At 42.4% G+C, this 26,930-nt stretch overlaps 2 protein-coding genes across 2 annotated transcripts; both read right to left on the reverse strand.

The window, feature by feature from the left end:
• Window positions 1-649: 649 nt before the first annotated feature.
• On the reverse strand, window positions 650-4,712 carry sox7 (SRY-box transcription factor 7). The gene is made up of 2 exons (XM_058056737.1): window positions 3,451-4,712; window positions 650-2,999 (listed from the first exon to the last, which is right to left on the reverse strand). Exons 1-2 carry the CDS (start codon window positions 3,680-3,682, stop codon window positions 2,038-2,040), a joined length of 1,194 nt encoding a protein of 397 aa, XP_057912720.1. The 5' UTR covers window positions 3,683-4,712; the 3' UTR covers window positions 650-2,037.
• Window positions 4,713-5,891: 1,179 nt separating this feature from the next.
• Window positions 5,892-25,636, reverse strand: pinx1 (PIN2 (TERF1) interacting telomerase inhibitor 1). Its single transcript, XM_058056741.1, has 7 exons — window positions 25,577-25,636; window positions 24,954-25,063; window positions 24,688-24,780; window positions 23,664-23,745; window positions 23,346-23,435; window positions 18,753-18,835; window positions 5,892-7,536 (listed from the first exon to the last, which is right to left on the reverse strand). Exons 1-7 carry the CDS (start codon window positions 25,593-25,595, stop codon window positions 6,976-6,978), a joined length of 1,038 nt encoding a protein of 345 aa, XP_057912724.1. The 5' UTR covers window positions 25,596-25,636; the 3' UTR covers window positions 5,892-6,975.
• Between the last annotated feature and the right edge of the window lie 1,294 nt (window positions 25,637-26,930).

Genomic DNA, 26,930 nt, shown 5'->3' on the forward strand with positions numbered 1-26,930 from the left:
CATTGTACACTCTATCCCCAGTTTACATACACATTGTACCTCGGTTTGCAAGCAGGCCCCATAATTAGTGGCACCTTATTACCTTAACACTGCATGAAGTCATGAAGTCATTCACGGCATGTCCGACATGATAGAGTGAAAAAGAGTTCTCCTCACATCCAGTGGGGAAGTGGTAAGTTTATTGTTTTTTTTAATATAAATTCCAGACTAACTGGCCGTCTCGAGTCCCTGCAGCATGAGAGTTGTAATGCGAAAAAAAAAAAATAAAAAGTGTGAAGGTCACTCTAGGTGTGTTATTTCATTTCTACAGTCTAATGACGCAAAGAAACTGTGTCAAAAATGTCATAAAGTTTTTCTTTATGTTCTAACTATGAAAATATTGGGATGTTCAATAATATGCTAAAAAGCTAGGTGTTTGTGTTTTCTGGAGCATCAACCATGACACTCGTCAACCATTTAGGTTGAATTTATTCCGATAATTTTGGAACGTCTTCCAAAAAATGTGTGACATTTTTTTTTCTCAATATAACCTTTATTTAAAAACTTTATATTAAAAAAATAACATACAATATTTCAATTCTATGCTATTAAAATTAGTCATATTAGTTTCTCTTTAAATTCCAGCTGTTTTTTTTTCATTTCTGATGATATTTGTATATATTTGTATATTTTCTTTCTTGTAACTATGACTTTACTCCTATATTTAGACTTGAATATTCTAACATAACTTTTTCCTAAAATTAATATTCCATAATATAATATAAGACAAAGTAAAAAAAAAAAATTGGACACCCTGGCTGACACAAACACACCTGCCGTGATGGCGTGATGTCGTAAGTAAAGCCAATGTTGTGTTTATAATGAAGATTCTTGTTTGTCCTTGAGTGAATGGATGGGACACGCCAACACATACCGAGGGAGTCCGCTGACCCCGACGACCCCTAATATCGCCACCCTGCCTGGGGGCACCACTCTGACCCCGCCTCTAAACGGGGTAATGTCATCACCCTGAAGGAACGAGCTGCAAACATGATGAATGTTGTCATCCCTGCTCGTGTTTTTAAAGAAATGATTTGTGTGCTATGTCTTTTCGGATCTCAAAGCCCTGCTGCGCAAAGACGGGCGAGTCGACACAGCGCTACAGTTTCCTAGGAATAGCAGCATGACCACATCCCTCTGGTTCTTTAATGGCTGGTCCAGCCAGGCCCAAACATCCTGACATGGAGAGCTTCCCCCCGCCCCACACAAGCCCATACACACCTTATCAGGCAGGAAACACTGCTCCTCCGCCACATCCTCTTTACAAGAAGCACGACTCAAGCCTTCCCAAAAAAACGCAGGAAGACCAGCCAGGATTTGTCAAAAGCCCCCCGAATTCCTTCTGTGGGGAAAAAAAAAAAAAAGAGGAAAAATGTGTATAAAATGAGGCCTTGCTGTGTTCTCACGTATTTCTTTATTTATGTACGCTGAGATTATGAAAGGTCTGCATCAGCAAGATAGAAGCGTACATGAAGAACGGGCACAAAAGCACGCTTGTAGGATGGAGGCGGGCTAATCCTCTGCAAAAAAGCACCCCGATGATAGCGGGCGGTGGGCGTACAGCACGACAACATACTCTATATTTGCATGGTTTTTATTATTTGATTTTATTGAGGACTCTTTTTGCTTTGTACAGGACAGCAAAAATGTGTGAAATTAAATTTCAAAAGAAAATTGCAACTTTAAATTATCCACAAGTCTAAATCAGCATACATTTTACACTGTAGCTATTATTCCATCTTCATAGTTTTAGATATATAATATATACTGCATTTATTATTATTATTATTATTAAGCCTTTCATAGGGAGTATAGTCCAACTAAAAAAAGGCTCATTTAATTACAAAAAAGACTTAAATTAGCGTCTGTACACGTCTTTAGTGGTTCTACATTTACAAGTCTTTCACTGTGGTTTTGAAATGTACAGGTGGCCTACTAGAGATCCCTGAGGCGTCCCGTTTGAGTGTTCCTCTCAGGTTCTGCTCCATTGTCAGTTGCTCATGAGATGCCGTAGTTGTTGTAGTAGGCGGCGGTGGCATCGGCCAGCACCGAGATGAGACTGGTCTCCGTGGTGCTACTGGGACACGGCAAGGTGGAGACGGACGAAGCGGACGACACCTGGATGTGGCCTGTGATGGCGGCTTGCTCAGAATGGAAGCCACCGCCCCCGTTGGAGTTCAGGTACTGGTCAAACTCGTTACGGTCTACCTCGCCCAGGAGTTCAGCTTGACTCAGCTGGTCCAGGGTCTCCAGGTGGGCCTGTGTCTCTGGTGGGGGGGACAGCTGACCGAGGTGGCCTGGATGGTGGAGGTGAATCTGCGGGAACGGGGAGGGACTGTAGTAAGACAAAGGAGGAATCAGTCCAGTGCTGCTGCCACCGCCCGTGGGGACCATGTGGGGCATGTGTGCGCCCCCACAGTGGATTTGGGTCTGGGTGTAGTCCATGTGGTATGGCGGCGGGCTGCTCATGTGATTCTGGTGTTGCTCCTCAGAATGAGAGGCTGAAGATGTACAGGTGAGCGCAGTGCCCCCGGAGTAATAAGAAGGGGGCACGTGCTCGTGGTCCACAGCGTCCAAGGGGGACATCTCCGGAGGGGTGGGTAGACCGTATGGGTAGGTGTCAAAACTGTTTGAAGCGGCGGGGTCTCGAAAGCTTCGCACGCTGGGCAGAGCGGGGCTGGGGCTGGAGAAGCCGCTGCGGACGCCAACAGGGCTGCCCCCGTCCTTCTCCATGGGGCGGCAGAGGGCTCGCTGCTCGGGAAGGGAGTTCTGGTCGGGGCCCCCCAGGCCGCTCAGGAGGAAGCCGGGGTCCACACGCTTGCAGATGCGCTTGAGCTGCTTCTTGCGGCGGGGGCGGTACTTGTAGTTGGGGTAGTCCTGCATGTGCTGCACCCGCAGACGCTCGGCTTCCTCCACGTAGGGCCGCTTTTGAGGGGGGGTTAGGGCCTTCCAGGACTTGCCTGTTTAAAAAAAAACAAAGATTCTTTAATTCACTTGTAAAAATGCTCCTAAAAAGTTACTTTTTTTTTTTTTTTTTTTACATGTTCATACAAGCTTTCACATAAAAGTAAAGCATGTCATTTTAAAATAGGCACAACTCTGGAATTTGGATTCTAAGGAAAAAGCCGAAAAAAACAGAGCATAAAGTTTTTTCATTCAAGTGCACAAATGTAACATTTTTGTATGAAAGTTGGCAACTAAGTAAGTTTGTTTTTGTAAAAGTGTGCCCAAGTTGTTCCTGCTTATTTTTTCATTTCCAACATTTCTTACAAGATTCTATTTCTAGAGAGTATAAATAAGAGTCAAGTTGTATGTAATTAAAAAAAGATGTCCTATTTGAAAGAGGCCTGTTTGATAATGATAAAAAATAAAAATCCAATAAAAAAAATAATACTGTATAATATTACTCACCCAGCATCTTGCTGAGCTCGGCGTTGTGCAAGTCCGGGTTCTGGACGGCCAGCCGTTTTCTCTCGTCTTTGGCCCAAACCATGAAGGCGTTCATGGGCCGCCTGATTCGGGGCTCCGGCGCCTTATCCCCCGCTCCCCTGTGCGGGCCGTGCCCATCGGCAACGTCGCCGTCCGCCGGGGGACACTCGAAGGAGTCGGGCCACGACGAGTACGCGCTGATGAGGGCGGCCATGTGCGCGCTCCCTGCCCGCCAAAGTTGCGGACTCGCCCCCCTTTTTGTCGCACAAGTTGCAAAATGCCACTACAGTATGTAATGCTTGAAATAAAATAAAGTAAAAATCACCTTTTCACCTAAAAAGTAGTTTTCTAATGAAGCGCAGTTGCAAGTGAGGATGTGCGAGAACGGGCTTTGGTGCTCCTCCTTGCATGAGAGGTGTGATCCAGGATCTCCTCCTGCATGGAAGGGGGCTTTATATTTGAGGAGGGGGGGAGCACAAGCACAAACCCCGCAGGACTCTCGGCTCCTCCTCGATGACTGAGTCCACTGGAGGTGTGCACCAGGGCGACCCCGAGTAAAAGCTCCTTTCTTTCTCATGTCTCCTTTTTAAATGTTAGTGGAAACTGTTTGGCGTGACACTCCTTTGGTGACGTGCATGACAACGAACCTAACAGACCTGTTCAGGTGTGCTCTTCCGGCGTCAAATCGCGTGAGTAGGCAGGTGAGGTAAAGTAGGAAAAAACTTTGGTGAAGTGTAGAATACTATACTGTATATCAAGTCAAATGATTGGGGGGGCAATAATTATTGCATAAATGTGAATTTTTTTCCCTTCTCCTACAGCATCACACTGTAAAAATTGTTTGCCCCAATGTTAGAATTCTTTATATTAAGATTAATTTATTGTTACTATAAGATTACTGCATTTTCCCCCTCATTCATTCTTGTTTTCTTGATTGATTGTATTTTATCAAAATGTTTTGTCCTACTATTAGATTTTTAAAAACAACATTTACTATTATATTCTTGTAAAATTAAAATTTCTGTTCAATTTTCTTGTTTTTTGTTACATTCTTGATTAGAATTAGATTTTTTTTATGACCATTTCATTTCCGTAAAATTGATCCCCCCATTTTTTTGTCCTAATGGAAGAATTTTTATATAAATATAATAAATTTTGTCAATTTTCCTTACTTTCTTGATTAGTTTTATTTTTTCTAAACACATTTTTTTCCCATATAACAATTGTCCTAATGTTAGAATTTGTAGTACTTTATTTTTGTATAATTACTATTTGTGTACATTTCAAACTACTTAAAAAAATACTGAGGTACTCCAGCGATACAAACTTTGAAATATTACCTGTATTATTTGGCGTTTGCATACTTTTGAGATATATATATATATATATATATATATATATATATATATATATATATATATATATATATATATATATATATATATAAATAAAATGTTACAGTCCAACCTTGAATACTGAACTCCTGGCAATCAATCATATAACCACCCACATTATTAGAAACTGAGGTATACTTCTTACACTTTTAAGACCTTTAAGAATGTTAGCGGGAGGCGGAACTTCACTTCCACCTGTATACCAGTTAAGAATGCTACTTTTTTTTTTTTAAGTAGAGTTAATTAGTACAGATTGTGGTAGGTGGGTTAACACGCACACACAAATGTTCTAGCAAGCAGCTAATCAGTTTCCTTCTGTGGCTACAAGTCACTGCATATCAAATCTGGGAGTTCCTGTTGACAGGATACTGGGTTGCAGCCATGGAGCTTTCGTTCTCTCTCTCTCTCTCTCTCTCTCGCGCACACACACACACACACACTTCCATCCTATGTTTTGGGGAGGGGTGGAGGACTACATGACAAAAGTATTGGGTCACACCTAGCAGGGGTTGGGCGTATCTTAATTCATCATGCCAGCATAACATTTTTGTAGCAGTGTACAAAGCAAGCAGCATAAAAAACATGCTTGTGAGGGGTGGGGTTGGCGTGGAGGATCATTTGAGAGGGTCCAACATTAGTGACCTTTGACCTTTTCTACAAAAAACCTCACCGAGACACTTCCAAAATCTTGTAGAATGTATACACACACATACACACACAGGAAGGGGATGCGACACCTGAAGACAGATTGTGCATCAGTGATGTATGGGCCCCTTTCCCTTCAACAACTGTGGAAGTGTGTGTGGGCCCGTGAACTACAAACAGTATACTTACCACACGCTCTTTTCCTAAATCCATATTCACGCCACGGTGCGATTATGCAGCGTCTCGCAGGCAAGACCATTATAGGCGCCACCCTTTAACTAGAAAACAATACAAGCACGTTATCAAGAGGCACGCTGGGCAAACGACAATGCAAACATGCGTCAAATTCAGCATTTAAAAGATGGCATTCAGCAATTAATTTCACATGTGTGTTTGTCATTTATTTACCCGCATTGTTGGTCCGTCAGCAAAACACAAAAACTACTTGAGCAGCCCGAAAAGGGCGGACCGTACCATTATCCCAGCAGGAAGTCACTCAACAATCAACTCAGGAGAAACAAGAAGAACATAAGTTTGGTTTAGTTGTGAGAAAAGTGCCTGAGAAATTAGACGAGCCTTAGATTCTGGCCATGAGAAGTTGACGAGAGACATTTTTAAATGAGAAAATAGCATATGGGGCACAAAAAGTTCAGCCCCATAGTTCATTTTCTCATGAAAAACGACCAAAAATGAACAAATGCCTGCATTTTGGGGAGAATGGGAGAAAAAGTTCTATAATTTTTGTTAGAGGAAAAGTTGAACTCCAGGTTTTATTGTGGAAGGAAGCCAATTTCCGCCAATGAAAGAAAAAAATAGCTGGGTTATCTACCAGCACTTGAAGGTGTGTGAAGATTGTGATAGTAGATTAAGATAAGGAATGGAAAATATATATGTGGTTCCTTGATCCTCCTCTGACTCATCACACCCTTGTTGGTGACTGCAGATCAACACGTTGATAGTTCAACATACAGGTGAAGAAATCCAATTTCCTCATCAGATCATCCAAAAACCTGACAGCACATTACAAGCTGCTTGGTAAAAGCCAATAATTAAGGACAATCAATAAATAAACTGGTGTGTGTGTGTGTACTGTATTTACTTAAAGGGAAATAAGCATCAGTGGTCACTTGGATTTATTTTGTATTAGCCTTGTCTACATCTCACAGGTCATTGTTTTGCCAAGCGGTTTTTAAATACAATTTCAATTCATACGGTGTGATGTCATGTAGGAAAAAACTCATCTGTCTTGTCCATAAAAATGTTGACAACTTGGATAATATAGTTTTGGTGAAATAATTCATGTAATTCATAGTGAGCATGACAACAATGTGGCATGTTTTAGGAAAAGCTGCGTGTTCCCCGGTGATGTTTTGAGGCACTTTGAGTGGCCCCAAAAAAATTGCCAAAAAATTGTAAAAACGTGATCAGCCCACTGGCATTGAAGATCTTCGCCTTTCTAACTAATTCATCACAAATCTTGCTTCTTTTTCTTGTGCTTTTTAGTTTTTGTCTGCGTTACCCCCACCACCTCGCAATTTTCCACATTCTGGTCAAGTCCATTGAGCATCACGCCTTCCTTTTTGTGTTTTTTATGCTTCTTCTTCCTGGAGGGAGGCCTCTCATCCTCCTGCTCCTCCTCACAGTCCTGCTCTTCTGCTGAGCTGGCCTTTCCATTCAAAGCACCGTCTTCCAGCTCCTTATTTTTCCTCTTTTTCTTCTTCTTATTTGAAGGTTGTTGGTCCTCATCACCGGCATCTTCTGCAACAGGTGCATTGCAATTTGCTCCCATCTCCTCTGCAGACTTCTTCTTTTTCGTCTTCTTTTTGGGTTTGTCGTTAGATGCAGAGGAATCCTCGCATGTCGGGTTGTTGGACTGGTTGTTACGAGCCATCTTCAACTGAGTCATTCTTTGCGCAAAGTACTCTTTCACGGACAAGGTACTGGTCACGGTGTTGGTGGTGGTCTTTGAGTCAGGTTGGCAAGGAGGAGCCTCGCCGTCGTCGCTCTGAGAGTCTCTGCTGTTGCTCCCCTGCACAAACGTGAAAAGATAAAAGTGACATAATGGCTTGGTTAATGGCTTTAACGTCATGCAAAGCTTAACCAGGAAGATCTTCATGATGGATGATGTTGCAACAATCTGTGTTAAAAGGTCAAAAGGGTTTAAAATAAGAATCAAACATTTTTAGTTTACTTTTTAGCCAGAAGTCAGCTTCTCTTTACATGAGTGAGACAAGATTAGCCTGAAGTGCAACAGCAATGTGACCAGGCAGGGCTCATATAAACAAATAAAAAAGTATATTCTAGGGACCAAACACGTAGCACACGCAATCGTGTCATCAGTCAGCAGTTTTCCACAGGTATTATACTGGTTATGTCATACATCTCAAACCTGTGCTACTTGTTTGTCTTACTATCAACACACAAAAGTTGTGACAATAAAGCCTTTTAAACAGCCGACCACTTTCTCACTAGCGCACAGCATTGACATTTTTGATTGTTCCCATCCTGTTTCTTGGAGGTTTCACTGTATAGGAAGAGTTTTAAACTGTGCTTGTCCAGCCGGCCTCCGAGAAGAGGGTGTGGCTCTGTGTAGCGCTACTGTGGACTTCAATCACTTTTTACATACACTCCAACTCTGAGGTACCAACCTGTTCCACTCCTATGGAACCATATAGGTTGAATTTTAGTACTTCAGTAGAGTTGGGCATCCTTTGAATTTGAACCATTCCGGTTCCCAATGATTCTCATTCAATAGTAAAGACATTTTTATACACCCAAACTCCCAATCCCAAAAACGTATTATGTTTTTGTAGGCAAAGAGGTAATGATGCAAGTCACTTTTTGAGAAGTTTTACGATATAAAAACATCCAAAATGTGGCAGAAGAGATCAGAGATTGGCTCTTTTTACATGTAAATACAAGAGCTGTTTTTTCACCCCCTCTTTTTGTTGGGAACTGCTATTTTCCTGAAACTTACCTATGTTGTACTGCTGATTGTGACAGTCTAATCTTTTGGTAAGTTCTATCTTTATATAACCATAGAACATAATATTCTGTGTGACTAGGAAAATGAGCCAAAGATGGTTAATACAGACGCCCAAAATTGGCTGGGTCATAAAATTTTGCACACGAACCAGAGTCTTTTATGGATTAAATTTGATGAAACTTTCCCATGAATATTTGAACTTTTTATCAACTTTACAACCACACAGATCCCACATCTGTAGCTGACTGACAGCAGAGCTTTATTTTAAGATGTGTAGCAAAGCCTGCGTTAAAAAAATGGACATAGCCCTCTGCCGTGAGGAGGTACGCGTATGCACGGGTTGAGATCATTCTGCTGAGGTCTGTGGAGGACCAATAGGGATCTGATATAGGATGTCTCAGGCCGATATGCTTTATGAAAAGTAGAACATGGTTAATTCACTCATTTGTCAAAATGATACGGTGTAGGAATAAGTGTGGTCACTTAAATCAAATCAAGACCTTTGGGCTTCTCGCTGTACATTAAACATGGCCAACATAGTCTATTTGTCACCTCCCGCCCCTGACCCATTTGTCTCCATTTTCCTAATGGCCTACTCAATGCATAAATGATTTGTCCGGAAGACGAATACGCTACTTCCTCCTGAGGATCACCCTAAACAATGCAAGCCCGAGCGAGGCTATTACCTCGGAGATGGCAGAGGGGACTGCCTTTTAAGAGACGAATTGAAAAATGTCGTGTTTTGTGTCGAGTCACCTCGCTGCTTGGCCTTTTATGCTTTTACACTGTGATTATACTGCTTTGGCTCTCTGCGCTGATTGGGAAAGACAAGGTAAAGGATGGGCTGCTAACACAATATGTACATTCAAGCAGGGCCTCCGAGACTCGAAATCCCTCCTGGTCTTTATGTATATTTACTGTGATAAGGTGGAAGGACTGTGGTCTGCATATCAACACAAGAACACCTTTACTGACATTGCTAAATGGATGAAAGTATTGTTTTTGTACTACTGTACTGACCCAAGACTTCCAGACAAAATATTGAACTTTTAAAGAAATAACTGATAGGTTACAATAAAAAGGACATCATAGTTCTTAGGTGCATTGATCAACATGCTTCCTACTTCAAGCGAGTCTCATGTCTATGTTTATATGACTAATAATAATAATTCACATTTTTTGTTTTGTTTGGTTTAGTGGCCACCCGGGACTTTGATGAAAGGCCACAAGCTATTAGTCTAGAAGGCACTAAAACCGCTGCAGATAGTCAATACATCTCCATAAGGGACATGACCATTGTTTGATAAACTGATATATTGATCAGGGTGGGAAAAAATACATTGCTATAGATTACACACAAACCTAATGCATAAACAATTTAGCTATAAACAACACCAGGGGGGTGGAAACGAAGGACTGAAACATCCACGGAGAGATGATTGAGGCTAAACTAAGTTTGAGCCACCTCCGAGCCTGAGAGTGGTGCTTGTACGGCCCCACCATTAAACTTTCCCAACTTCAGAGAAAATCTATACTGGCCGTTACCTCACACAATGGCTCAGGAGAGCAGAGACGGTGGCTTTAAAGCGAGCTGACAGCGCCAAACAACGTGTTAACTGGGATTTGGGGGAAGATGGCCGGGGGCCACTTTACAACTGCCTGTGAAATTACTCTCTCTAGAGAGAGAGAGAGAGAGAGAGAGAGGGAGGGAGGGAGGGAGGGAGGAAGCCGGGAGGGAAAATGAGCCGCACAAAAGGAAAAGGTGAGTGGCTGAGAAACATCTCCATCAAGGGGAAAAGTGTCTGGAACTTAGTATGTGGATCTTGCTGGCCGCCCCGGGGAGGATCTGATGAAGGGCTGGCGAAGCAACAAGAGTGAAAGTGCTTTGCTGGCCATGGCGACGCACCACACAACATGCAGTCAGCAACATTGGCAGCCCGGTCGAGTCGCTTGGCCAGTGTTGATGGCAACATGTTTCGAGGAAACACCTCAGCAACTCAGTTTGGGGATCGTGTTTCCTCCTTTTACTAGGTCTACTGGTTTTTCTAACATGTAATTAGCAGTCCAGTTTCAAAATCTGATTGTTAGCAACACACAAACAATGCAACATGAGTTGAAAGGAAAGTTGTGTGTTGTCTGCAAATTCTTTTGAAAACAGGAGACCTACCAACCTTGAAGACATTTATTTACTCCTTCCAGGGGGGCCCACTTGGGTATTTTTCAAATTTGGTGCAATGGTACATTTCAAGAAAGAGCTTAGTGTTATTAGAATGATCATTTAAAAGTTTCTAGCTATCACTTTCAGTTCAATTGAATTTACTTGTGGAGCTGCCGGTTAGATCTGGCAAACGATGTGTTGTGTGTTGAAGTGGTATGATAATGGCTTTAAGTTTAGAAATAAATTCAACGCTAACTGGATAGCTCGCGAGGATGCTTTGAAGTCCTGAGAGCTGCACTGTGGTGTAAACAATGACTAGTCGGAGTGTAAAGGTCACTATTGCCGAGTTATTACAACAGGGGTGTAATAATGTTTAAAAACTTATTTAGAAAGTCATAAACAGATCCTCTAGGCTCTAACTATGAAAATATTCCTTTTATTAAAGATCGCAAAAATTAATTTTATGCAGTGGGGTTTGGAACCAATTAAATGTATATACACAGTATTTTGTCTTGTTAGTTTTTGGGTTTGTTTGTTTTTTTTACAAAAACTACCAACATGATCTCTTTTCTTCTTCTGTAAAAGTTTTTAATGCACTGTTTTAATACATTGGGCAGGGAGCAACAATATAAATCCTCCTAGGTCTACATTTGGTGCTTGGTTCTAATTATAAGAATTCAAGAAAATAATTTTGCAGGATGTTTTTGGGTTTAAAAACTAAAAGAAATCTAATTTTGCCTAAATTGTAATGTAGCTCAAGCAGACTATTTGATTAAAGATATAATTTACTAAAAATTTAGCTTGCTCAACCACCAAATCTCTATTCCTAAACAAAAATGGTGCATTTTTTTAAATTTACATAAACCAACATTTTCTACGATTACATTGAACCCTGCAAGTGTCCTAATTGCTCCTTTGAAAACCCATGTGCAACTTTAAATATGTTCGCCTGTGCAAACCCTAACCTGGAATGTACTGTGTGCCAAAGCCAGAAAACAGCCATCCCTGGTTGGAGCACATGGAGGTTGAGTAGTGGAAAGGTTGAGGGGAAAAAAGCACCTATGTCACAGCATCTCCTCCTCCTATTCCTCCTCCTACTCCTACTCGGCCCAGAACCCCAGGAAAAGGATGCGCTCAGTGAGCTGTGTGCACTTCTGAGATAAGGCTCCTTCGGCAGAGGAGCGGCCTGGCTAGCTATCGGGCCCTTCCTGCGCTGCACCCTCCCCAGGTGGGGGTGGAGGGAACACAGGGAGGGCCTGCCGAGGGTCCCGGTGTTTAAAAAAAAAAAATAAAATGGTTGGGTGGGAAGACATTCAACAGGCCGCCTCCTTCAAGACGCTCCAGTTTTTTCTCTCCCTGCTAATGAAGCCTGTGGAAAGCCAACGGGCATGTGCCAAGACTCCCAGGCCAGACACACTCCCAGTGCATTGGAGGAGGAGGCGGCGACTGGCCAGGAGAAGGATGCTTTGGATGGGGCTGGTTTTGGTTCACTGCACTTCTTGTCAAACTTTACCTGACAGAATTGCGCAAGAGTGGAGAAATTTCTTTAAGAGCGGGCTGATGTGTTAGCTCAATGCGAAGTCAATGGTGTACTTACTTAAAAACTTACTTAAAAACTACTAAAAAAAAGACTTACATACCATCACTTACTCAAAATGCATTACTGTCGTAATTATTTTAGACTTTGAGTCTTAATATCATCTTTAGCAAGTGTTGTAAAAAGTCATAAAACGACTAAAAGTGTTTTATCACCACACGAAAATTGAAGTTGTCGGTGACCTGAGACGGTATTTTTTCAAACTGACTTCCAGAGTGCGAAAATTTGAAAACCCCGGTTTGTCATTTCCGCATAGACAAGCAACCCACTTTCAGAAAAAATGAAGTTTCAAAGCACCAAAATTAAAAAATCCCAGCGCCTTAATGTCCTTCAATGTGCTCCTTAATGAGCCACTCCTTTGTTGCCATGCCTGCATGTTTTTGATTATGTCACGCTAAAAGAACCATACCCACCCATTTCCAGTGTTCAGGTTGCGGCAAGGAGGTTCTCATCCAAGATTTGTATGCTATATAGCCTCGTGCAACACAGCCCCTCAATGTGGTGATGTAAAAGCTGAAAAAAGGCCAAAGAAAAGGTGGAAATGTGCAGACTTCATGCATGACAGTGATTCACACTCGGTGTTTGAATTTCGGAGGTTCCATTGTACCGCCAACAAAGTTGATTCCTAATTGGCTGTTCTTCTAATTGTTGTCAAACTGGACAAAAATTGCATGAATAATGAAAAATATGAACATGCTCCAGGACAACTCAACAGCCGATGTGACGCTGAGCAGCCTGTCCTGGTGTGACCAGTGGTCCTGTTGTCGCTTTTTGGGAGGTGCGTTGGGTCGGCCCGTTCACCTCACTGTCCTTCTGTTTCTATGGGCCGGGACAGTTTCAGGACCGTTTCTTTTGGGCATGTGTTTTTTTTGTCATTTCTTTTTGGTTTATTCATTAATAAATCCGAGTGACTTGATTTTCCCGCCTCCTGTTCGTTCCCTTGGGTCGTAACAATGAGTTTCAATAAATCTGACATTAAGTCAGTTTTTTTTTTTTTCAAAATCACTTCCTAGTTTCCATCGCAATTAGACCTTGATGAAGTTGCAGTTGCTCTCTTAGGAAAAAAATGCCTGTTTGCAATACTTCCTGTTATTTTTTTTCCAATAATTTCCAGCCAATATCGGTTGGGTCCGTAATTGCGCGAGGGTGCCCTCATTGTCCTGCCACAATAATAAATTTGGCGATACTCGAGGTCTATGGATCAGGCCCTGATTAGCCAGCTGTCTCTCCCTGATGAGAGCACGGGTCCAGGAGCCCATCCTTCATGGGCCTGATGTGGGCGGACAGAAAAACAGGTGGCTACCTTACACGCTGGTAAATAAGCCAAAAGCCATTGCTTCGCCATCAATAACCATGCAGTAACGTTGCTACCCCTGAAGTGGCACCAATACTTGTACGTCCTTTCATTTGAGACATGATTAACACCAAGCAGCAAAGAGAAGACTGAATTGAACGTACATGGAGGGGTTCTACGGACTCGTTAAAACAAAATAAATGGGTGTTCAACTACTGCACTTCACACCCGGACACGAGTGTTTATCATAACTAAACAAATGAAGACGGCATTATGCACGCGGGCTGACCGCCTCAGACATCGCCCCGCCGACGACGCCCACCCCAAACCCGCGGAGGGAAACGGCATAGATTACTTTCCATGGCTGTGATTTATTCAAGTCGGTGATTAAAGCGAAGAGGGCAGTTAGCAGTAGACGCTAATTAGCCTGGCTGTGCGTTTTTATAGCTTAACTAAGACACACAAACCCTGTTTTTTTTTTTTCTCCTTCTCCCCACCAGCGCTAATCTGTAAGTGTCAGCGAGACGGTCTGGCCTGGAGGCGCTGCCGGGAAGCTAGGTGGTAAACGTGCAATGTGTGTGTCAGTTTGTGTCATTTGGCGGGGTGGTGATGTTTTTTTGGCATTATGAGTGAAAAAAAGGGCCTCTGAAGAAAAAAAGGGGAAGGTTAAGCCTTCAATTAGATGTTATCTGAGAGTGAATTTGAGTGCCTCCGTTTCACTTTAAGCGTGACGCCCTGCTCCGGCGCAACGGACCATGCCATCGCCATGGTGCTGCTTTATTTAGCCTGGCAACACATCAACCGCTAGTTCTATAAATTATTCCACACAGACAAAGAAAAATATATGACCAATACATTAATATTACAGACACGACAGAACAAAATGTACAACCTTTCATCGGGGTTCATACAGATTGGACATTTCAAAATTGCATACTTGTAAAGATAGGTATCACAGGAGTTGCAATTAAAATTACATTTTCAGTTTTTATATATTTTTTCATTTTTAATTGTAATTTTTTTCTTTTTTTCTTCCCAAAACAGAGCTGCAAAACTAATATTGTTGCATTGGATACAAGAGTAAAGTAAAAGGTATTTGTTTTATTATAAACCTTGGAGTAGGTGTTAGTTATGTCATCCTCAATTATGTATTTATTTCAGGACTCAAACGTCTACATATGTCTGAGTTGAAAATTGTTTTTTTTTTTTTTTTAGATTCAGTTAAAAAAATGTTCCTTTCCACGATATGCAGTCAGCAAATTAGCACTAAATACACACAGTAGTTCCCTGACGTCTAGACGACGCTGGGGCCCACTAAACTAGGCCTTGTATTCCTAAAGGTGTTGGTACCAGAGGGCGCCCGCCCCCAGCTGACGTGCGATCCTTCATGTGGATGAAGCGTGGGCAGCAGACACTCGCAACAGGTGCTCCCCGACGAGGGTCCCACTCTCAAGCCCTTTGTGGCCCAGCAGGCGTGGGAGTGGGAGAGGGCACGGGGGTCGTGCTGACCCGAGAAGGCGGAGTGTCTGACTCAAAGAGGCCCAAATCAAGGAGGATGTCAATTTGTGCTCTGACATTTTTCTTCTTTTAATCACTTTAAAAAGGAATGGACATGTAACTACATTTGGTTGAGTGGCCTCAAATGGAATTATTTAATTCGGTGAAATGTTAAATCAGATTTATTATGTAGCTATTACTAAACCAGAGAAATTAAATGAAAACAAAAAAAATGACCAACAAATTTAAATGCAAACTAAATAAATACAATTCAAGTGAATTTGAGAATTCCAATTACCAGATAATATATATATATATATATACATTATTTGCGTCAAAAGTCGTGTTTCATAGCTGATGAGAGAGATTTCTGCCATCAAATACACGACAGACAAGAATTGGTGGTTGGGCAAATAAAACTGTGGCTCATTTCCACCTTTCAACTGAGCTGGCGCTTTTAAAAAATGACTAACTTTTGTTGATGTATGAATCGGCGGGGAGTCTATTTATCAGCGGGGCCCTTGCGCTCGCCCGCCTGGGTCCCTCAAGTCACAAGCCGCCTTGCTCCCCTTTGACTGATTAATTAGCCAATCAGAGGACATTTTTCACTGGGCGGCAGAATGGTTTATTTCAGCTAATGCTGGGCTTTGGAGCCGGGGGGCGCGCTGGAGCCTCGTCGGCTTTTTCGGCCGGCGTGAGTGAACCGGGCAGAGGGGGGCCAAGGAGATAAATCAAGCCGGGCTGCAGCTTCCTCGCGGCTCCTCTAACTAAACCCCTCGAGGAGGGCAAGGAGGGCCGGTGGAGCCGGAGGTGAGCGGTGAGGGGAGGGACGCGGGACGGCCAGGGGCACTGCTCGCCCGCTGATAAGCGCGGGGAGACTGCCAAGATCGCCTTCATTTAAAAAGTGGCCGCCTCTTTCTGATACCTCAGCAGCCTGTCGTTTGTCATGCGGTGAGTAATTGTGTTGAGGAGGCAGGAGACGGGGGAGGTGGAGGCGTGCGAGCGTGGGACGGGTGATGGATAGCGGAGCGCCGCGGATGGACAGATGCTGTTATGACGCATACATTTCCCATTGACGACATGAAAAAAGTGGCGGCCATTCACATATCACTTCCTGAAATGTCACAATAATGATGCTAAATAAGGATGGGCATCACTGATTAACAATATTGTCAATTTTGTGGTACTGATTATCCAGTCATCAAGCAATTGTGGCAAAACGGTGTTGTACTCGTCGACTGCAACTACCAGACGCAGTAACTCATTAACTTTCCGCATACTTAACGTGCATCATAAGCTGTCTTAGTTAGAATTACACCGGAATAGTCACAACAGAGCATGACATGCTGCAAGTCCTCCCTACAAACCCAGATTGTGAATCTGAATTGACGCAGCTCTTATTGATGTATTGAATCTCTTTACATTCTGCAGATGTTCCTAATGAAGTGCCCGGCGAGTGTTTGTCACTACGTCCGTCTCTAGCCTTTGATGAAAAGAGGCATGCAAGGCAGCTATGTGCGTGTTTGTGTGTGTGTGTGTGTTTCAGGGGAGCGTTGCGAGCAGTGATAAGAAGCGAACAGGAAGCACGGCAGAGGAAGGAAAACCCCAGCGGTGGGTGAGTGGAAAGGCGGCTGAAGAGAGACAGTAGTGGGCGGCTTGGATGAAGTGCTTGATGATTCACGTGGGGGACCCAAAGAAGCCGGCCCAGATTTGGTCTCTTGGTGTCACCTTGTCTGGATGCAGATAGACGATAACGCCAAAAGGTCATGGATGTTCCATACGCAAAGTCTTAGAATATGTGAAATAGCACGTTGGCTGCACAATAGCTACAGCTTGATTGGGCCATCACCCACTTAGCTCTTCCCTGCATAGCTCAGACAGCGCTGGGCTCCGACATAGGGCCTTGTGGGAGTCCATTGTAATTGTGTTGAATATTTTCGATATGGTCAACGGAGTCCCGCCTGGCTGAGAAATAACAAGCCATAACCAAACGATTAGGAGAGCGAACGCTTGTGTTTGTTGCCTGCGTTTCCAGTGTTAATCAGCTGAGGAGCGGTCGCCATTGTGATGCGGTGGCTCAACACCCTCAGGAGTCAAGTCGAGAGGGATATTTTGTTTTTTTTTTGCCATCTTCAGAATTTATGGATCTTCCGGTGCCAATTTCTTCAAGCCAAATGTTGGTGATAACCGACAAAGAAGACAAAAGGATTTTTCTTTTGCTTGTGTCATGGTTCCTGTGGTGATGTATGACGTCCATATAAGCTGTTATGTTACTGACATGAGGCGTTTCCCGACATTTTCTTTACTTTGTATGTGAACAGCGCTTCTATTTTAATGAAACTGATTTATTTTGCATATTCCTCTTATTTTCCAGCGGTCTGTCTCACATACATGTGGCCATATTAGTGTGTGTTATATCATAGTTATTGCAACACAATATCAGTGAATGCTATTCTTGTGTTGTTATTGTGAATATAACACTTTGCATGTGACTCCCGGGACAGTCATGATCACTTTAAACGAGTATTTTCTAATTCATACAGATATCCGAATTGTGCATATAATTATGTACTCCACTAACGACCCCTGGAATGGGCAGGCAGTGGCAACATAACTTTTTTTTGCAAGCATCATCGTTTTTCTATTTTCTGCAGAACGAGCCACAATTTCCCTTGGACTAATAACAACCGTCGGCACCCCTGAAGAGGAGGCCTTGAAGACAGAAGTGTGACAGCGGTGGGGTTGGTTCAGAGTGCAAATCCTTTAACTGGATTTCGCTGCTGTCGCCACCACCGGCGGCCTGGCTGGCGACGTTAAAAAGCCGCACGCTGTGACGAGGCTAATCTGGAGCCACGGGGCTAGCTCATGAGCCAAACATTTTAGTGTAGCATCAGCGCTGGGGGGTCATACGGAGTAATTACCACCAAAAGCACATTCTGGGTCAACAAAATTTGGACAGCTGACCGAGCTCGGAGAAACAACTTGAGAGTGCAAATAAAGTCAACTTGATTAGGATTATACTAATGTTGCATCCGACAAGATGATTTGAGCATTGTCTAGTACACATTTATTCCGTAACATATGTACACTAAAAAAATCAAAGGACGGACGGGACACTTTGATATTGTACATTTTGTACCACAACCCGTGCAAATATGTGAAAGTTATATACTGTATACTGAAGAAAAACAGCCTACATCTCAGCTTTGTGATATTGGGGGGAAAATAATTAGTGTAAACTTTTTCTCCTTAGTTTTTTGCTTCTTTTTTTCTACTTGTTTTTCCCCCCAAATAGCCCAACTTTTACATTTTTTGGTAATGTTCTGACCATTTCACATAAAATGACGACTTTATAATACATTTTTAATTAGTTATATATTTTGGACTGGATTATTTTCTTTAATAAATGTAAATATATATATTTTTTACCACTTTCCTCACCCCATATACTGTCCCTTTATTCTTGTAAAAATTAAAATCTAAAAAAATCAAATTCAAATTGATTCTGCTGTTTTTTTCCCCCCCAAAATTTTGTTGATTTCTTGTATTTATTTTTTATGTGCCACAGGCCAATAAAAATTTATTAATTATTTAATTTAAAAAATAAAAGCATGGACACACTTCAGACACCCCAGGTCTACTTAAATAATTAGCTATTAATTATATGAAATTCTCTTAATAAAGGGTAATATTTGAAAAGGTGTATGTCTTACCTGCTCAGGATTTGTGGCAGATTTTGCTCTCTTTCCAAAGATACAGTTGAGGTCTGTTACACTTCGGGAGGAAAGGTCCTTCCCTGAAAGAATACAGTTGTTCATTAATATAGCGTCTTAACCCCACAAATAGGGCGACACGATGTGTCCTTTCAGTGCCGAGGGAAACAGATGTACATGCACATGGCAACACCCCCGAAAAGACATCTACACTCAGGCTATCACAGTGTGATTCTGCAACTATTGAAGAGACAAGCGTAAGGGAAATACATTTGTGTGGTATCTTTTAGCTTGATTTTCAATAATAATAATAATAAATGTAATTTATAAACACATTTTACATCAAATAACTGATCTCAAAGTGCAACAGTCACAATAGAAGATTTTAAGTTCATTTGGAGGTGTACAAATGTATATACTGGAATCCTGCCCAGGCATTTATTTTATTTCAATAAAATGCAGCAAAGAAATATGATTAATTTGAAAAATTATTAACTTCAAATTTGACGGCAGTAATTATGAAATTTATTATGTACAGAACAATGCGGATAAGATAAGAAGGTGGTGGGGGGGGGGGGGTGCACCCCATGTGGCTTTTATTTACGTGTTACATATCCCGTTTGAGGACGGGAAGGGAGGAAGGACGACATCAACCACAGTGGCTGTCGCCAACGTGGAATTATAAATATGCAGACATTTCAAGTGTGTGTATATGACGTGGTGGGGGGGGGGGGGGGTGTAGCTCCAAACTGAAGAAAGGGGAGCCTACTTCTGTCTCCGGAGGATAAAACGGCAAAGAAAAATAAACTGGCGACGAGCCTGGCCACGCCACGCCTCCAGTCTCCCGTTTTCAGGCCGGGGCCTCAAAGACTCCTGGAGCACACACACACACACTGGTCCGTCTCGGGCCCCGGGTCCTGTTCGTACAGCTGCATCCTCTTCCTTCAGCGCGCCTCTGATAACATTTGGTTATTTATTGCTCTACAACCTCTATCTCCCTGCCCACTCTTGGCTTTTGGAAGTCCCTGCACATGCAGGTCTGAGAAGCTGAACCAAGAAAGCAACTTAAAATAAATAGGAAAAGGGGTTGGGGGTGGGGGGGTGGCAACGGTCCTATGCTGGACATAGGTCAAACGTCCAAGTGTGACCTTTTGGAGGTTTCGAAGAGGAAGAACCTGTCAAAAAATGGCAGGCTTTCAGGTGAAAGTGCAAATAATGTTGTGATAAAAAAGCCCACTTTTCCCTTTAGTAACCAAAAGGTGGCAGAGAGCCTGATGAGGCATTAGGGGAGTGTGTTATTCAATACAAGTTGGTTTCCAAGGACACGCTTGAAATGGCAACAACTCACAGTTCAGATAAATCCATGAAAGATCACTACGGGCCTGTTTTTAAGAGGGACGGTGAGACAAATAAACACTTAAGCGGTGAATACACGATTCAATATGACCCCTCCAGGTATAACCAAGCGACGACTGGAGCATCAAGTGCCCTTGCGGCCATGACAGGTGATAGATGGAGCTTGCAATTAAAACTGGGTTACTGGTTTATGCCTGCTGCAAATAAGCAGCAGAGATTTTGATGCCCCCCTGCACACACACACACACACACACACACACAAGCCATCAATCCTCGGCGCTGGCAGTGAGAGGGCCAGCATGAACAGGAAGTCGATTAAAAGCAGCCCCCGGTAAGTGGGAGGGAGATATTTGGACGCTTCACTGAAACACAGAAATTGCTGTGACTAGCATCACAAATCATAGCAATACTCAGAGCATGTGCATATTCCCTCGACTGGCAGCACAGGGATGACTTGGATTGGATGTGTAGGAAGATTCAGGCGATGCCATGGCATTATTTACACATGATGGCTTGCCATTATTTCAGAATTAGCATTAGCTAATGTGTGAGCCGGCCGCACGGTGGCCACACAGTCAGGGGAGCTGCAAGATCTGGGTTCGTATGTCTGTTTGGACATCTCTGTGGGGACAGGCTCTCCCAGTGTGTGCATGGGCTTTCTTCTGGTACCCTGGCATGTTTTAATTAGAGCTTACAAATATTCATATTTAATATTGTTTTTGAAATAAACATGGCAATGTAACGATCAACTTAATATGACAGACTTCAAAAACAGGAAAAAAAGTGGCTTTTACCTTTTGAAAAAATGTAAATTTAAATAAATGAAAATCGTTTTGTCAGTGCAGTACAAGGATGTGGGGGTGGGCAGTGTCTGGGTTTGCCTTGGGCCCTCAAATGACTAAACACGGCCCTGCAAGCACCTAGCAAGGGACAACCGTATTTTTATTTTATAACAAAACGTGTGATTTTAGAGGTTCATTTTTTCTGCCGATGTCATAACATTATGTCTATAGCACAGCAATTCTATATATCCAGACAGAAAGTCTGATTTAAAGAAAAATATAAATATGAAGAGAAGTTTACCAAAACCCAGATGTAAAGCAGCATCGCGGTAATTGTGCCACAAAGGCATTAGTACATTACTTTATCAGCATTCACACACAATGACTTTATCATTAAAGAATCCTGCACACCTTTCCACACAGCCACACAATTTTCCAAATCCCCCAAATATAGAAATGTATTGAGTAATTTTTCCATAATCACAAAGCCTAATGAACGTCAGAGAAAACAACCTCCTTGGCAAAGGTGATCATGACTTGACTGCTTGGCCTGCACATAGTGACAACATGGGTGTGCACGCATTGAGGGAATGGCGAGTTGTACTTGACTTTGCCAACCTCCCTGTAATGAGCTTAGCGGGAATTAATCTATTAGCGAGCCTCAACTTGGCAACGGCTCCAAAGGGCGGCGAGTGTTCAGGGTTGGTCATGCAAACGGGGCGTGGTGGGGTGGGGCGGGGCAAGGTTGGTGGCTTCCAGGTAACACTGTGTTTCCCGTATCAAGACACCGCAAACTACCAAGGTAAGTCATTAATTGCATAAATTAGAGGTTATGTACAAGACGATTAAATGTAGTATTGTACAAAAAGCTCATGTACACTCCACAGGAGAACTGAGCTGCCAAATTTGTACAAGACATGTACAAGACATACAAGAGGAGGAAGCACCCCTTTGGTTGCGTGAAAAGTGGTCCAGACGCACAAGCAGAAGCAAATTAAATTGTGTTCCGCTGCCAAAGACAGATCTGCAACGGGCAAACATGCTAGAAACTGGTATACGTATGAACGTAGCCTGCCTAAATTTCCCATCAGGCGTCTTTCCCATCCTCCGCAGAAGATGAAAATCTTTGACAGACCCTAAAAGTCAGGTGCTTCCCTTTCTTTTTTTTTTTATAGATGGGCCCAAACAGCTGCTGAAGAGAAGTGGAAAGGATCTCCTGGAATGGATTTCATCTCAATAGTCTCAGGGGCCCATCAGCATTTATTAGCTGATGACAGGCTGGGGTACGAGTCTGTCCCGGGGCAAAGACAATGAAGCAGTCAACACGAATGTCCAACTGAACATGCACATTCATCACTGGTCAAAACTCATGAGAAAGGCATTGTTAGAGTCACTTATCACTGGGCTATTTTAAGCACTCCAAAGGCAAGGGGGTGGGGTTGGGGGTGGGGGTTCACAACTTGATGCACTGTCGAAAACGGAGCTGGAATAACATCTGAGCTAGTTAGCTTGGCGGCCATGCTTCCCCGGGTCTGGGGTTGACCCGGCACAGGTAGCAAACATCCTGATACGCTTTTATCAGGGGGGGTCATCTGCTATGTCCACATAAATGGACAAGCCAGATGCCCCAAACAGGAAGCAGGAAGTGGCTGCTGAATGACGTAGAGATCTTCCAGATGTTTACCGAACTAAGTGATCGTTGATTAATTACTTTAACAAATGTCATCAGACAGCTGCCGCGCTTTAATTTCCAGCCAAAAAAATAAATCCTAGGAGAGCTCAGCATGCTAGAATGCAACAACTGTCATTTTATTGCTTTTTCTTTGGCTTTTTGAATGAAAAAGATGTCACGATGATGCTTCAGCATACCTCAAGAAAAGCTCAGTTACCCCAAAAGGTCGTGGTGCTTTTACTTTGGCTCCTTAGCATACTGTGACAACAATTTCTGTGCACCTAATGTTACGGTCCAAGCTGCTCCAGCAGCACTAAACCCTCAGTCCGCCCCTTAATCTCCCAACTATAGGCCTCTCTCCTATAAAATATGACCCAGTGTTTACTCATTTTGCTCTCCAGTCATCCTTAAACACCAGGTTCCTCCTTGTGCCCATCACCCAGAGAAGCTTCCCGATACGTAATGAAAGTTTAAGGTTACGTCGTCATGAGTAACCTCCCCTGGCAGTGACCGGGGCCAAGTGACCTTGAATAGGTTGACAGATCTCTGGTCAACATCGTGAGCTGTGAGCCATGCAAAGAGGGCTCAGCGAGGGTTGAGGGAGGATGTCTGGGGTGGATGGCATCAAAGTTAATAAAGCTGTGAGAAAACACCAAAGTGTAGCCAAAAGCTTCTTTTTTTCAGCGCATAAGAGGTAATAGCCACATTTTTTCAGGCAATTATTGAGAATGCAGGAAGCTGTAAATTATTGTAAATTTTGGCAATTTAAATGGTGAAACTCACCTTTTGCAAATTTCATGTAATGGACTCGCTTTTTTGAGGTCTTGGACTTCTCTTCCAAGCTGAAGCCTTTGTGCTCTTTTGGCAAAGTTTCTGCAAATAAGAAATGATAAAAGATGCATCAATATCACACAGTACAGGAAAAAGCCGAAACAAACAAACAATGTCCCGCTTCCAGTGGCTATAAAACAATATACATCTCCTGCACTGTAGCACCCTCTACTGTCCCCACGTGGTAGCGTCAACATAGCAGTAGTCCAATGATGTCAACCAATGCAATTAGAAGTAGTCACAAAATATATGGTGTGTATGTATTATTACCGGTGCTGTTGCTTTGGCCATGGCAGTTGTTCAGCTGAGCAAGGAGGTCGTTGAAATCATCCTGGTGGGCGATCCAGTTATCCTAGACACACCAGCAGAAAGGAATCACTTGCAAATTTAGGCACGCAATTACAGTCAAAAATAATAAATCACTGCTGTTTTGTGCGTAACTATGGCCTATTAGTCAAAAGGTATTGAAAGACAAGTTATATGTAGTGTTGTGGTCACTCGGTATCTTGCAAATTTCTTATCTGTAACGCTACGATACTACATGGTGTTAGATTACATTCCCTGTCACACTGCATGAAGACTGGCTACTGAGTCAGCAGGGTCGAGCAGACATGCCATGGTTGAAACGGACATGACATGGCTGGGATAAGCGTGAATAAACGATTCTCCTTTAATTCCATGTGGAAGTGGTACATTTTTGGCTTGTTTGTCCTTCTTCCCCACTCTGTTTTAAACACTTTCAGTTTCAAATCGTTAAATAGGAGTAGCTAAATAGTGAGCTTGGTAGCTTGCGGAGTGATGTAAACACAAATATTAGGAGTGTAAAAGTTACTATAGGAGTGTACATTGTATAATGTTAAACCTCATATTTAGAGTCAAAGAGATGTTCTACACCACTTTTTTGGAATCAACCATCAACTACAATCCAACCTCAAAAACAAAAACACAGCAGCAGTGGCAGCAGCTCCAATATGTAGCGTTAGCTTTCCTTAGTAGCTTGAGGCATCAAGAGCAAGTGTGTGGTGAAGCGAGTAGCTAGTCAGTGTGTTGCGACGAGGTGTCACTACATCCATAATGTAACAATGTTAATAATAACAGTAAGGTTCCTGTAGCTTGAAACGTTGTTGCTTTTTAAAAACATTTTTCAGAAGGCTTTATATGTGGAATAATTATAGTTTTTATAGCTTAGAATGCACAGAACAAAGAAAGACAAGAGTGTTCATATCTCACATTAGGATTGAGGATGATGGGCAAAATTCCAGAAAAGAAAACATGCACTTTCATTTAAGCTCACCTCTTGGCTTGCACTGGCGCCAAGACCATGGCAGTCGTTTTTAATTTTCACTTTAATGTGGTCAACCTCTCCTTGCTCACCTTTGCCAAGGCCCTGCATATGATAAAAAGAGTCAAGTCATATATTCAATACTCATTTTGTCTGTACAGTGGATCCATGCATATTCACATTTCAAACACTAGTGTGTGTCCCCCTTACCTTCTGCAGTAGAGTAAACAAACACGCAAGATCACACTATTAGAGGGAATAGTACTTCAAAAACATACCTTTCCTTTGGACCAGCCCATTCGCTCCAGCATCTTCTGGCCAAACCTGGAGTCGTCATTGCTCCAGGCAGTGTTCCTTGGATCAACTGACCACTTCTGTTTCCTCCGGGCTGGAGAAAGAGAAGTTCTGTCACTATGCAACTCCTGTCACAATCTGAAACTGGATGGTAGCCCAGGCTGGCTTGTTAGGCAAACACACAATTGTAAACATAGTGTACGTTCATTGTTTACACATGAATTGGCTTTAAATGCCACGTTACACGACAATAATACTAAAGCTAAAGAGATAGTCACCGGCAGGAAAATAAAACAAACCACACATGCGTTATATACAATGAAATTGAATGTACATAACAAAACTTGATGTGACTAAAAGTATTCTTTAAGCCACAATAAGCTGCTGACAATTATCCCAAGCAAGTTCACATGACAACACGTGTGCTGACAGACGATGCTAAAGCTAACGTTGGCTACTCGAAATTTTACAGGTACTATTTGACTATTTGGCCGCTTTTATAACTTTCTTTTGGAGTTTGGAAACACAAGATATGTGTATAGTCATCGCTCAAATAAAGGAAATGTTACATTTTTCAGGAAAATTCTGATTTTTAAAAATTACTTACGCTCGGCAAGCATGGACATACTGGGGTCCTTCGGCGGCTTCTTGAGTAGGAGTCTCAGAAAATGCCTGACATAAAATAATATGACGTGTCATTGGTTGCCTGTTTGAAATCATGTTTGTTTACTTAAAAATGTACATAGTTTGTTTCGATCATGCGTTTTTTAACATATTTTTTTATGTGCACACGATCGTTTATATTATTTTCTTTCAATGTTTGTGGTTTCATATAATCTACCACCAGGAGACGCTGCAATCCCGAGAAAAGAGAACCAACTTGTCAACACGTTGGCATTTCTTAAGTTTATTCAGCTTGTTTTTAATTAACACGTGAAAGATATGACATTAAAATCCCGTCTGCATCAGGAACAACAATGAATGCTGATATTTGGCAGAAAGCACAACTAATTGTCTGCTATGAAAACTAAATAAAAACAAAAACTTACAAAGAGTTACAAAGCGTTTTTGTTATTACAATGTTTGCAGCCTATGAGGGTCATTTGCTGCCAGTTGAAGCCCAACATGTAACACACACTGTCAAGCAGCCACCTTACACTTCCCAAAAGTAAACTCGCTTGGTTTAAAACTGGAAGAGCCGGATTCCTTGGGAATATTTCTGTCCTCTTATGTAACATACATATACATTCAAAGCTAAATGATGACAGTAATGAAAGCGATTTAAAGTAGAGCCATGTTGGTGGTTTGGACTGCCATCTGTATATAATTGCGGCCTGGGTGTGTAGATCTGTAAAGTAAAAATAACACTGTTTTTATTTCATCATAACACATTCCTTCATTTAAGCGGTTACCTTTTGTCTGATATTATAAAGCGGTTATCTTTGTCAAGAGGGAGGAGGAAAAAAAAAACACTGATACGAGCAGAGCAGTGTTTGCATTTCAAGACCATGAATAGTTTATAGTAACTCAACATAACCAGGAAACATTACGCACTGCATTCTTAGAAAAAAAAGTAGTTAAAAATGCCCTTGAATGCCCTTCCACGTGTACACTCGTGGAACCAAAACATTGAGCATGGAGCACTCTCTCACAAAGCCATGAAATGAGCATGTAGCACATAATTAGCATAGCCATTTTGGGCCACTTATAGCTGAGAAAGGCCACATATAATACTGGATTTAAGTCACTTTTGTCTATAACACAGGAAGGGGGAAAGGGGCGGGACTCATGAGTACAACAGGAGCAACACCATCTATCCATCCATTCATCAATTTTCTATGCCACTTATCCTCACCAGGGATGCAGGGGTGCTGGAGCCTATCCCAGCTGTCTTCGAGTGGGAGGCGGTGTACACCCTGCAATGGTTGCCAGCCAATCACAAGGCACATATGTTGTTGTAT

The sequence above is a fragment of the Doryrhamphus excisus genome, chromosome 19 (assembly GCF_030265055.1).
Source record: "Doryrhamphus excisus isolate RoL2022-K1 chromosome 19, RoL_Dexc_1.0, whole genome shotgun sequence".
NCBI classification, from domain to species: Eukaryota; Metazoa; Chordata; class Actinopteri; order Syngnathiformes; family Syngnathidae; genus Doryrhamphus; species Doryrhamphus excisus.

Coding starts and splice junctions, on each gene's coding strand:
- sox7 (XM_058056737.1), bottom strand. CDS start 3,682: ATGGCCGCCCTCATCAGCGCGTACTCGTCGTGGCCCGACTCCTTCGAG. Junction 3,000..3,450: donor CGAGCTCAGCAAGATGCTGG/GTGAGTAATATT, acceptor TTTTTTAAACAG/GCAAGTCCTGGAAGGCCCTA.
- pinx1 (XM_058056741.1), bottom strand. Junction 23,436..23,663: donor TGGCCAAAGCAACAGCACCG/GTAATAATACAT, acceptor TCTTATTTGCAG/AAACTTTGCCAAAAGAGCAC. Junction 18,836..23,345: donor TTACATGAAATTTGCAAAAG/GTGAGTTTCACC, acceptor GTATTCTTTCAG/GGAAGGACCTTTCCTCCCGA.